General features: G+C 40.7%; 3 protein-coding genes across 3 annotated transcripts in view; 2 read left to right on the forward strand and 1 right to left on the reverse strand.

The window, feature by feature from the left end:
* LOC138049575 (fumarylacetoacetase-like) overlaps positions 1-4,261 on the reverse strand; it is a 64,672-nt gene extending 60,411 nt beyond the window's left edge. The window contains exons 1-2 of the mRNA XM_068895919.1: positions 4,133-4,261; positions 3,917-4,027 (exon numbers count right to left, since the gene is read on the reverse strand). Coding sequence (XP_068752020.1) covers positions 3,917-4,027; positions 4,133-4,213 — 192 coding nt within the window. The 5' untranslated portion in view covers positions 4,214-4,261. The remainder of the gene's footprint in view (positions 1-3,916; positions 4,028-4,132) is intronic.
* A 1,829-nt stretch (positions 4,262-6,090) lies between these two features.
* LOC138048427 (uncharacterized) lies at positions 6,091-7,787 on the forward strand. Its single transcript, XM_068894619.1, has 2 exons — positions 6,091-6,757; positions 7,774-7,787. The coding sequence occupies exons 1-2, from the start codon at positions 6,091-6,093 to the stop codon at positions 7,785-7,787; spliced, it is 681 nt and encodes a 226-aa protein (XP_068750720.1).
* Positions 7,788-7,913: 126 nt separating this feature from the next.
* LOC138048428 (uncharacterized) lies at positions 7,914-8,537 on the forward strand. The gene has a single exon (XM_068894620.1). The coding sequence runs from the start codon at positions 7,914-7,916 to the stop codon at positions 8,535-8,537; it is 624 nt and encodes a 207-aa protein (XP_068750721.1).
* The last annotated feature ends 3,963 nt before the right edge of the window (positions 8,538-12,500 follow it).

Here is a 12,500-nt window from a genome sequence, read left to right on the forward strand (position 1 = left end):
GGCTTCCTATTCACATAAGAGATATGAAGTGCTTACCAGGCCCCGTTCAACAAATCCTCAGAGAATGCTGGGTCATTTCGAAGTCATCGAACACTTTTTCAAGCATCCCAATCGACCAGGCACACGAGCAAAATAACGCAAGGGTGAAGGGATCAGGTGGAGCTGTAGGACTAACGGAAAGTCCTGTCGCATTTAGAAGATGGATGGTGGCCGGACCAGAAATTGCTCGAGTGTTGCAAGAGTTCGAAAGTCAGTTGAAAGGTGAAACAAATGTTGATGAAAAGAAAAAACACCACGAACAAGGGCTTTCTACACAGAAAACCTTTCAAAGTCATGTCAAGCAACTTGTAAGTACAATTTCAGAAATGGGAAACCCTTTTAAGGATGACTGCCCTGAATTACTTGCCCTTGACACACGCAATTGCGCAGATGCCTCAGTCGTGGATACTGTGCATAGAATCCAGGAACTTGGATTACGCCAGTACAAGAAATTCGTAAAAGACGTCATCGATGAAAGGACTGTATCGATTCACGATACGATTTCAAAGAATACCTTGCCACTGTTCAAGCGCCAGCAGCCAAAGCAAATCTCGAAAGCGTCCTTAAAGTTGACAGCGGTAACAAGTGACCGTTACCTCTTCAGTCGTTTGTATATTGCCAGCCAACAGCGCGACGGAGATCTTGAAGAGTTCTTCAAGCATGAAAATCAGCCGTATCCACCTTCTTTGTCAGAGTTTGGCAAACTCCGATTCGGGAAAAAGTCTGATTTGATTTCATGCGTCAACAAAGAAACACCGCCACCTCCACCACCAGCATCTTACGATGTCAAAGTTTTTGATGGAGCAGCTATTGTGCATGCGCTTCCAGTTTCATCTGTCGGTACGTTTTCTGAATATGCAGATTCCAGATTTTTACCTTTCCTGGAAAACCACTTGAAGAGTACCAAACGAATTGATGTTGTGTGGGATGAATATTGAGTGGCAAGTCTGAAAGGATCTGCCCGTGAGAAGAGAGGAAAAGGCGTGAGATGAAAGGTAGCTGGGCATGTCAAGTTATCTCAGAACTGGCAGGCATTTCTTGAAGATTCCTGTAACAAGAAGGAACTGTTCGACTTCTTAACCAAGCAAGTTGAAACAGCTTCCTTTCCAGCTGACAGAGTTGTCTACATAACTTCAGGTAAGATGCTAAACACGTTTTGGGAAGGATTATATAGACACCGTTCAAACTTCTTTTTTATGTCCATCAAGTCTTGATGAACACTTACACTGACTGTATCGTCCTTTATATTAGGTCAAAACGTCATCTCCAGTTGCCCCAGGAACCAAATGCGTAGCTGCAACCACGAAGAAGCAGACACGAGGATTCTTGTACACGTTAGAGATGCTTTGGATGAGGGGTGAAGAAGTGTCTTGGTTCGCACTGTTGACACAGATGTTCTTGTCATTCTAATTGCGCAGTTCCACACTTTGTCTTCAATTTGGTCTGGATTGAGCTTTTGGGTCACCTTTGGGATGGGAAAGAAGTTTCAGCTGCTTTCTGTTAACACCATTTGTGAGTATTTGGGCAAGGAGAAATGCCGTGCGCTTCCATTTTTTCACGCGTTTACCGGTTGCGACACTATGTCAGCATTCCTGGGGAAAGGAAAGAAATCTGCGTGGGAGGCCTGGAAAGCGTACCCTGAAGCCACAGAAGCTTTCCGTTTTGTGAACGATAGCCCCTTCATTCCACTTGAGATCAACACTCCTGTATTTGATGTTCTTCAGCGCTTTGTGGTGATACTTTATGACAGGACCAGCCTTGCTACCGATGTGAACACTGCTCGACGAGAACTGTTCACAAAAAAGAATCGGGCGCTAGAAAACATTCCCCCAACAGAGGTAACTACCTATCATACACAAATTTTTAGTTGTTTTTGTCTTTGATAGGCTAAATTTGTGATAGGTAAACACCTGTGAGGACAACGCGAAAAAAAAAAGAGAGTTTAGCGTAAAGACTAGAAACATTTCAACTAACCCAACCTTTTCTTGTATTGAATCCACTTATCAATTTTATTTTAACTAACCAAAGCCTATCATAAGGCTATGCTGGACTTAAACCTATAGTTATTCTACTTGGGCTATTAGAGAGTTTAATTTATGAAGTACATGAAAATAAGCGGTGCGCGTTTGTTTAAAATTATACTTGTGTAAAGAATTTATATATAATTTCTATTGTTTATTAGGATGCCCTGTTGAATCATTCTAACAGAGCTCTTTACCAAGCAAGCATCTGGACGTCCCTTGATGAGCAACAATTTTACCCATCCCCGTCTGATTTTGGATGGAAAATGGAGAATAATAGATGGAGACCCCGCTGGACCGTACTTCCAGAAGCCTCTAAGGCGTGCAATGAATTGCTGAAGTGTGGATGTAAGAAAGGTTGCAAAAGTGGTCGTTGCAAATGTTTCAAAGCCAATCTACCATGTACTGAGCTCTGTAGTTGCTCTGGAGGCTGACAGAACACAAATCCTTAAAAATAGAGCAACAAATAACAACCATTTACGATATCTAGCCGCAGATGTTAAAAATTGAATGTGTAAAACGCAACAAAAACACTCCTTGATATAAGTGCGCTCAAAGCATCATAAGAATGTCACGTGATCAAGGCAAATGACCTTTTATGGACACAAACACAAAACCGAGTCTGAGTAATGTAGGTTAGTCATTTTGCAACGGCATTCGTCAAACCTGGTACGTAATAAACACATTAAATGCCACAGCCTCGCTTTCATGCCAGCATTTGAGTATTGCGTAATTTCTATGAGCCTCATGCCCCCCCAGAAAGCCAAATCACGTGGCACCCCTTCTAAATTTGTTTCTTACGTCAAAAGGAACATCTGTACCGAATTTGGTGCTTTTACGCGATTTGTCACGATTTTCGACCTAACAGACCGGACTACAATTGGCTGAAGTAATTTGTCTACGCCGCTGGGGAATGATGATAGGTGTTCTGTTAGGCCATCACACCCAGATATGATAGGTCTTCCGACTAATGTCGGTTTGTGAATTTTCGTGAGGGTATAGAACACTGGAATTCGAGGCGGATCTGGTGTTTGGTTAAACCATTTAGCCGTCATTTCATCTATGCACCCTGCTTGGCGAAGGGAGTTAATGAGGTGTTTAACTCGCTGGAATGTATCTCCAACCATTGGTTTGTCTAGTGGCTGATAGTTATTTCTATCATCCAGTTGTATCTGTCCCTCAGTAATTTTGTTTTCTCTGTTCATAACGACGGTTGTTGTGCCTTTATCTTCTTTTTTGAGAATAATTTCTTTGTTGTTAATAAGCTCCTTGAAAGCTCGTTCCTCGCCGGGTGACAGATTATTTTTAGGTTTAACCAGTGGAGTTCCGCAAGCTTTATTTTGACTTCTTCTAAGTAAGTCTCAAGAGCAACTGACCGTTGAATCGGTGGAATCCAACTGGATTAACATGAAATGGATGTTGCTCAGTATTTTGGTCATGATAGATATATTGAAGGCGCATCCTCCGGGCAAATTGGTTGAAGTCTGAAATTAGCTGCCGCCTTATCTGGTTTTCTTTCATGACAGGTGTTGGAATGAATTTCAAACCTCAAGAGAGTAAATTGATCTGCTCTGCAGTCAATTGTGTGTCTGAGAGGTTTTTGATGTGTTGCTTGTGTAACTCTATAGTCTCACAAAAATATAGATAATGAATCAAGATTTCACTGTTAAAAAAAGGATTATTTGTCTAAAAAAAAATTCGTGCAGGGGGTTTCACCTAGAAAAAAAAATTCCTGCACAAGCAGTGCGCGAAAAAAAAATTCGTACAAGCTGAAACCCCCCCCCCCCCCCCCCCCCCCATCACTTTTCTAATGGTCCGTCCCTAAACAATCAAAGTAAAGAATCACATAATCTTACCTCTTTTAAAACCTCTTTCGTCTGTGACATTACGGGTCCAGTGAAAAGGTCACTTATTTCACTTAACTCCAAGACATATTCCCCAATAGCTACACCAATTCTTGGCTTTGGCTATTTGTCAAGGAACGGAGAAAAAATCTGAGCACACGTGGAACGATCGATTTAAACAAATTAGCAAAATAAAACTTTAATATGTTGTACTCTTTATATACTCACATTGCCAGACGTACAAAATACTCCATATGGAAGATTTTGAATTGAAAAATGATTTTCTGGTGAAATTTGAATGAACGACATTTCGATGAATTCTTCGTCTCCACTGGTCTGGGAAAAGTGGAACGAAGGGATCTGAAACCCAGCGAAATTGGGAGTGTGTGATGTCACGCATCACACACGAGGTTCAACCCAGGTTAACTCACCTGAACATAAGCGAGGTTTCATTTTTCGCGCGCTTTCTGTGGTTCGACGCGGCTACACGGCCATACATTTCACAGTCAACGCTTTTCGTGTTCATATCAGGAGGGAAACGGTTTGGAAGATGTTTTCTTTCTGCATTTTTCGCTGGTTTCAATCCAATTTGACATATCATGATATCTGTGGTCCACACTGGTGGCTACGCAGTTATTCAAGTCAAGCATCGGCGGGATGTAAACTTAAAGCTGAGTGTTTATTTTTAATTTGCTTGGAGCTGCTTTTTTCGATTCTCTGTATTGCAATTTTTGGCATATCTTTAGAAGCTCTGATAAGGTTACATGATGCCTGTAGGCCTATGTCTAGAACAGAAACGAAAGGACTGAGCGAAAGAGAACGACAACGACAAAACAGAATTCCAGTAATAGCTCAGGATAGCTCATACTTAGCATACAAATTCTTTCCTTGGGCACTAAACCGTTCAAGTTATTTTTACGGATGCGTTATTTAAAGTGGATTCTTATTTTTAAAAGGTGGTTTAGTTGGTTCTTCCTTTGTTCAGGAATGAAAATCGAATTTTTTTTGTCAACTGGAATTAAATAACAATTATCTGTACTCTTTTGGACATAAAGAAAAAGTTGATTTGTTTGTTTGTTTGTTTGTTTGTTTGTTTGTTTTCCTCTAAAGTGCGAGCGAACGAGTACTTTTTTAATCCGTTTGCCCAACTGGTTTGCGTTGAGCCTCGACAGTGACAAGAAAATTTTGCCCTTATGTTATAAACACGTATTCGCAATGAGTTCTCGTAAAATTAGGGGGAAATCTCAGTAGCTTGTGTTTTTAAAAGTTTGTTTAAAGCACCCAAATGTTATTTAAGTGTTGGAGCAGATCGTATTTGAAGTTGGCCCTTTCTTGGTTGCATTGCCAAAGTTTGCCGATTCTTGTACCAAGCCAAACTGGCGTGTTTCAATGAAATACATCAAAATATGAATGATCTTGTTTTCAGAGATAAAGTGGAAAAAAGTACATCAGTAAAACTCTTCTTTGACCTTCAACTTCCTTCAACTGACAAAGTTGTTTTTATGGCTTCTAATTTTAGTGTGATTCCTATTCGCTGGCTATTGACAGTTGACTCTAAATTGGCTTTTTTTCCTTTTCCATTCGCTCACTGAGGGTGTGCTTGTTTTCTTTTAAAACTCATTCGGTTCAAAAAAAATTATTGCCAAACTGGTGAATTGCCAAGTAAATTTCACTGGAAAAACCGGTTTCGCACTCATCGCTTCGTGATTCATGCGACATCAGTTTTTAGCGTAAAATTTACCGTGGAATTCATTAGTTGGGCAATGAATTTTTCTATATAAGAAAGCAAAGAAAATGATTGAATTATTAAAGCAGCAACCGGAAACATAAAAACGCGGACAATTCGAAACCTTTTATTTTCACAAAGCCTACAGGCAGTAAGAATACATACCCAGGTGTAGAGTTTTGAGACTTGTCAATCATTTATGCAAATGACCCACGCGGTCTAGGAGCTAGGACTTTTGTATGTTGTAGTCGTCGTGTCTGTTTAGTAAATATACTGTTGTGTTCGGACAAGTGGTTTCAAGCGTTTATTTGACCGTAAACAGCACATCTGGCGACGAGGATCAAGCAAAGAACCCACAGAGCGCGTTCTACCAGGATTTCCGAAGCGATTTCTATGGAGATTTCCGAAAAGAATTCCGAACGATTTCCCGCGAAATCAAAACAATGGCGAGTTCACGTCGATGGAAATGCAGGTCCTAGATGGAAGAAATGACAATGCAATGGGGATTACCGATGACAAGCAGAAAAGAGCTCTTCTGCTGCATTACGGCGGTCCAGAGGTCGACGAGATCTTCGAGACGCTTCAAGACGTCGGCGAGGACAAGGATTACAACAAAGGCGTCGAAAAACGAACCGCATACTTCTCTCCACAAGTGAACACAACATACGAAGTATACAACTTCCGTCAGGCCAAGCAAAAGGATGGAGAAACTCTGGACAGTTTCCATACCCGTCTGAGGAGCCTAGCAAAGACTTGCGACTTCGCAAATCCAGACAAAGAGATTAAAAAACAAATCGTCTTGAACTGCCAGTCAAAATCCCTTCGGCGTAAAACTCTGCGAGAGATCCTCGATTTAGCTGGTCTCATGAAAGCTGGTAGAGCCCTAGAATTAAGCGAAGTAGAAGCGAAGGATCTTGAAAATAAGGATAAAACCGTGAACGCGATAAAACCACCCCAAAAAGGAACACCAACACAACCCAAAGACAAACAGCGCCGTCCGCAAAATCACCAAGAGTCACGCAACCGTGACAAATCCCGAAAGCGCGACGGAAAATGTAGGAACTGCGGTGGAATATACCCTCATAGAGGCAGCTGCCCCGCGAAGAACAAAAAGTGCACCTCATTTGGCAAACTAAACGATTTCGCCCAAGTTTGCAGAACAAACCCAACCTCGTTCCCAGGGTCTCTCTTCTCTGCCTCCATTGTCGTTGAGAGAGAAGACCCTGGTTCACGCTGGTCACGTGTCTCCCAGAATCTGGGAGGTTGGCGAAATGTGTGTTAGGGGATTGGTGGCAATGTAGGCTTTGTTGACATTGCAAAGAAAGGAATCAGCACGCAATTGATTTTGTGGCCAGATAACCATTGACAAAACGTTTGACAGCAGTATTTTATGTACTACACATATGGAACCCGATGTGAAAGAAAAAAGTTGTGGTCAAATCGATCAGACGCCACAGAAAATATCCTCACGTTATTCAAGTTTTCATCCGTGTGAAGGTCCGGATCAACGAAGAATGCTAATAGTTTGCGACAATTTTAAAGGAAAGAAGATTTTGTCGTGCAAGAAAACAAGCGAAACGGTTATCCATTGAAAACAAACATGTTCAGCGATCAGCCGGTGTGTTGTTATTTAAGTTCTCGAGTCACATATCGACCTCAAATCCATCAAATCAAACTGTATTAGCATGTGCAGGTATTTCATTTTGTTCTTTGATTTTCGTTTTTCTTTCGAAAGTTAAACAACGTGATTGCTAAGGTCGCAATCTTGTACAGCGAGTTGACAGTTTGACTTATGATATTTATATTTCAACAACTTCGTGTAAATTGTCGATGTCGTTAAGATTTTTTTTACCACTGCACCGCGCTTTAATAGCGTGTATATTTTTAGTCGCAGTAAAATAAAAGAGACATTTTTATCAAGCCAACGTAGTGTTTGGTGTATTCTTTTATGTTAGTGTTTGTTCTGAAGAAGCAACTTTGGCTACTAACGAAATTAATTTTTTTTAAAGCGAACGTCAATCGCCGCTCGACATTGAAGTCGTCTTGTCGATCACAAAAGCTCTTGCTTTTAGTTTGACCGCTTTTGTGGGAATTCATGTCCTGGGGGACTATAACATCAGCTCTTTTGACCTTTTTATTTTAGAAATGCCTTGTTAAACGAATATTTTTTCGCCCAGGTGCGGTTGCGGGATCAAAATATAACGAAAACACTACCCTAGTGGAAAAATGTTTGTCGACGAGTGCCACGTGACCAGCGTGAACCAGGGTCTTCTCTCAACGACAATGGAGGCAGAGAAGAGAGACCCTGGGAACGAGGTTGGAACAAACCCACCTGAGTCGGCAAACCAGGTCACGCATCGAGTCACTGATGAAGATGAGTATGTTTACACAGTAGGCCGTGACAAACAACCTATGTGCCAAGTCAAGATCGCCGAAAAACAAGTGGAAATGATGGTTGACTCCGGAGCATCGGTTGATCTTATCGATGAGAACACCTTCAGCGAATTATACAAGGAAAAAGCTCCAGAAAAAACCAAGCGCAGAATTTTCTCCTACGGCTCACCGACTCCCCTACCCCTACTGGGAACTGTCAAGGCCGAAATATCCGCCAATGCCAACAGCACACAAACAACCTTGCACATTGTCAAAGGTGCTTCAGGAAACCTCCTGGGTTTCAACATTGCTAAACAGCTAGGCGTGCTTAAGATCGTCAATCAAGTTAAAACCGGCGAGACTCGGTTCCAGCCCCCCACGAACAAGGAATTCGAAAGTCTGTTTGGAGGAATCGGCAAAGTAAAAGGAAAAGTTATCAAGCTTCACATAGACCCTGACGTCAAACCCAAGCAACAACCGCACGGTACCGCCGCATTCCCTTCCATGTCAGAAAGGATGTCGAGACGGAGTTGAAGCGCTTAGAAGAACTAGACATCATCGAGCCAGTGACAGGTCCGACGCCCTGGGTGAGCCCCATTGTCGTAGTCCCCCATCACCACGTTCAGCACACACGTAGGACTTCGACGATACAAACGCTCAATGTTTGGAATCAACGTGGCGTCCGAGATTTTCCAGAACGCAATTGAGGAAATACTTACAGGCCTCCCTGGATGCAAGAATATCTCTGACGATATCATCGTATTCGGAAAAACGCAGAGGGAGCATGACGCGAATCTCCGTGGTGTGCTGCAACGTCTCCAGCAACACGATGTGCGCCTGAACAAGGAAAAATGCAGCTTCTCAAAGAGTGAGATAAAGTTCTACGGACATATCTTCAACAAGAACGGAATCAAGGCAGACCCTGGCAAGATGAAGGCGATCACTGACATGAGCAAACCAGAGAATGTCAGTGAGGTGAAGTCACTTCTAGGAATGGCCCAGTACGTGTCCCGTTACATCCCAGATTACGCTACGATAACCGCCCCGTTGCGACTGTTAACCAAGCAAGAGACTCCCTGGCTCTGGGCCGACGAGCAGCAACAAGCATTCGACAAATTGAAAGACCCCCTGACCAAGAATCATGTGATGTCGTATTTCAACCCGAGACTCAAGATTAGTCATCGAGTTCCTGTTGGACTCTTGTTCGCGGAAAATTCTAACCAGAGAAAATAAATCGGCCTGTGAAAACGCTGTGACCGGAATATGTTCCTAGTCATGGGCTCCTGGTGCTGAATACATTGAATACAATGAACACTATTTCATTTTTGATCTGCGCATGAATTATGAAGCTAAAAGAAAAGCAGGTGTGTTGCTCCGATTGGGAGTAAAACGTAGCGCAATTTTTTTATCAAACGACTTGGAAACGGCGAATTAACTTTCAAAAGTTAGGACAATTGATCCAAAAAGTCTAAATTTCCGCGAAGAACATATTGGATTTCAGTTAATTATTTCCAGTATCTTCTGGTAATTTCATCGCTACTCTTTTAGTATTTGAATTCACTACTCGCACAAATCCCATAATACACCTCTTTTACCCCCCAAAAATCTGCATAGGCATTGTTTCCGACTTCTCTTGGGACATTTTCATGTCCTAGGAGAAATTGCAAACAGTGGTTATGCAAAAGTTTTGGGGGGTAATAGAGGTGTATTATGAGATTGTGCAAGTAGTGAATTAAGATTAGTTGTTATTGCCATATTTTATCAGAAGAAGAAGAAGAAGCAATCCGACGTATACTCTCATTGTACCTGAAGAAGACTGGTTTGGCCAGCCGAAATAAAGTACATTACTAAATCAAATTTACGTTGAATCGGCTCTCGCTCAAAATATTTAGTCTCTCGAATTGTAATTACGTCGATAATATCAAGCCAGTTTGATCCATCGTACACCGACAAGTCTGGCAAATTAACCATCGTAAAAAATATTTGTGACCTCTGACGTTTACACATTGTAGGGTTTAAGGAATTGAAGTGATTAATGTGGGTGACCATTCGGACAGCGTTTAATCCAAGTCAATACTATTTTTGTAACAAACTGCAGAAACAAAGTATCCCACGTGAGTGCGTTAAGGCGTCTTGTTCAGTTTTTGCTAGGTGAGTTGTATAGCTTGCATAGTTTTCCTTTAGGTTATCAGCTCATGAATGTATCATGAATGACCCTGAATCAGAGTGTTTGAGGAAAGATTGAGAGAAGTAGAAAGCAGAAAATGCACGATTACGCGAATCGCAAATGTTGCAAGAATAGCAATTCAGCAAAAGGATAAGACAAAGCAAGTCGCAAATGTAAGCAGTCGACAAGTCAGAGATATTAGCGAATGTCGCAAAAGCCGCCACAAGAATTTTGTCTGCAATTACAATAATAGCAAATACAGTAAACACCCGCATATAAGAACCTAACATTTAAAAACATAACCTTATTAAGACCTTGGTTAACCTAAAAATTAAACAGGTTCTTATTAATTTTTACAAAATGACCTCGAAATTTCAGGCGACTGGAACAAATTGCAATTGAAACTGCACAGTTCTTGTTCAAAACTTATTTTTCACGGTTATGAAATATAAAGGTATCAGCATCCTCATCTGAGGAAATCAGTCATACCATATCATAGAATAGATGAACAACAACAATTTATTCAAGTATTTCCATTTTTATACATGGCATTACCTATCAAATTATGTAATGCAAATTACTAATCTATTTAATTAAAAAATAATCGTGAATGTCTGTAACTCATAACGTCATAAACAAAAGCAGCAAGTGATCTACAAACGAAAGGATCAATATTCTTAAGAAAGGAACACAATTTTTGAGGTGATATCAAGGTCTTGGAAGAAATTATACTTGTGAACTATTTAATCATAAAATTTTGAGCAAAGGGCATGGTACAGCGTGCAAGAGAAGAGAACATGAGTTTCGTTCTCGATTTTGTCAACTGGCACGGTGTACAAAAGTCTTAGGGAGAGTGTGTCTCCCTGTTTCAATGTAAAGACTATAATTCCCCAAACGAAGTTTACTAATTGCAGATCTGTGCAGGGGATTGTTAATTCTATCTAAAAATTCAGCTTTTTTGTGTTCGTTTTGAAAATATTGTAGAACTTCAGTTTCCGGTTAACTTTTTTGAGTAAAAGTTGGTGCTCAGTTGAAGCTTTGTATATATTTTCCAAGATGTGAGAAGTGAAAGTTTTACTATTGTCTATATTTAATATTATAGAGCTAGAGTTGAATTTATAACATGAATTTTTAATTTTAGCGGCATCCCCGATTGAGTTTTCTCAGGTATGTGCATTGAGAGTTGTAAACATTGTCTGGCGATATTTTAATCTGGCAGGGCTTGTAAATGGATCATGTAAAATTCTAAAATGTTTGTAGTTACTGCAAGTTTAAAAGAAAATCTGCCAAGTTCATTTCTGGGTACAACGTTCGGAGAATGTTTATTTACTCCTAAAGAACCAATCTATAAGAACCCAGATAGCCTAAAACTTCTGCAAATACCATTTTTATAAGAACCCATTTAGCCTGACTCGGAAAAATCTAAGGTTCTTTAATATATGCGCGGGGTGTTTACTGTATCACAAGAATAAAAAAAAAATAGGAAAGTGGTAAAAAGAAAGGTAAAAAAAGGGGCCCTAAGGATCGATACCTTAAATGTAGGAAACTTCATGCAAGTTACAGTGATTTGTTTGCAATGCTGAAATACCCCATAACAAGAATCCATTCGCTGGTGTCGCCAGAATAAGAAATTTAGCAAGGGAAGAAAAGGAAAAGTAACGAATAGCAAATTAACGGCCGTTGTAATTTACACACTTCTATTTGTCTGTCCGACATTATCGGCGCATCAACCGTACACGTAATAGCTGCCTATTAGTGAAAACGGAAATCGGCGGCCGGTTGCAGTGCAACGGCGGGCCAACACTTTCAAGAACGTCGTTCGATCGTGCTCCGATAACGTCGGGCCGACAATCGAAACGTAATTAAGAGGCAAACCGCAGACACAGCAAATATCGCTAAAGTCGCAAGGATTTTTGTCTCCGTACGAAAGCCAAAATATCGCATGAACAGCAAATTTAGCAAAAGGAAAAAATAATAAAACAATAAAGAGCAATGAGGGCCCTCGGCAAACTACAAACAAAGCAAGTATCTGAAACATCACAAAAGTCGCCAGGATTTGGTCAGCAGCAACAACGGGAAGTGACAAATATAGTAAATATCCGAAATGTGCACTGGTAACAATCGTACATATTTTTTTCAAGAACACAAAATTTATCAAAGGAAAACAATGGCAAAGCAACAAGGGTTCCAATATTTGCGATTCTCGTTGGAGACAACTTTAGTTGCTATATATACCCTTTGTTATAGGTTTGGCGTTTTTCCTTTTGCGAAATTTTTTACTCTTTTCCGATACAAGTATAGAAGGTGATACCGAGTAATTGCATCGTGTC

This window comes from Montipora capricornis, chromosome 5 (assembly GCF_036669925.1).
Source record: "Montipora capricornis isolate CH-2021 chromosome 5, ASM3666992v2, whole genome shotgun sequence".
In the NCBI taxonomy this organism is placed as follows: domain Eukaryota; kingdom Metazoa; phylum Cnidaria; class Anthozoa; order Scleractinia; family Acroporidae; genus Montipora; species Montipora capricornis.

Bases quoted from the DNA above. Each gene is read 5' to 3' on its own strand.
- LOC138048427 (XM_068894619.1), top strand. From the start codon at position 6,091: ATGGAAATGCAGGTCCTAGATGGAAGAAATGACAATGCAATGGGGATT.
- LOC138048428 (XM_068894620.1), top strand. From the start codon at position 7,914: ATGGAGGCAGAGAAGAGAGACCCTGGGAACGAGGTTGGAACAAACCCA.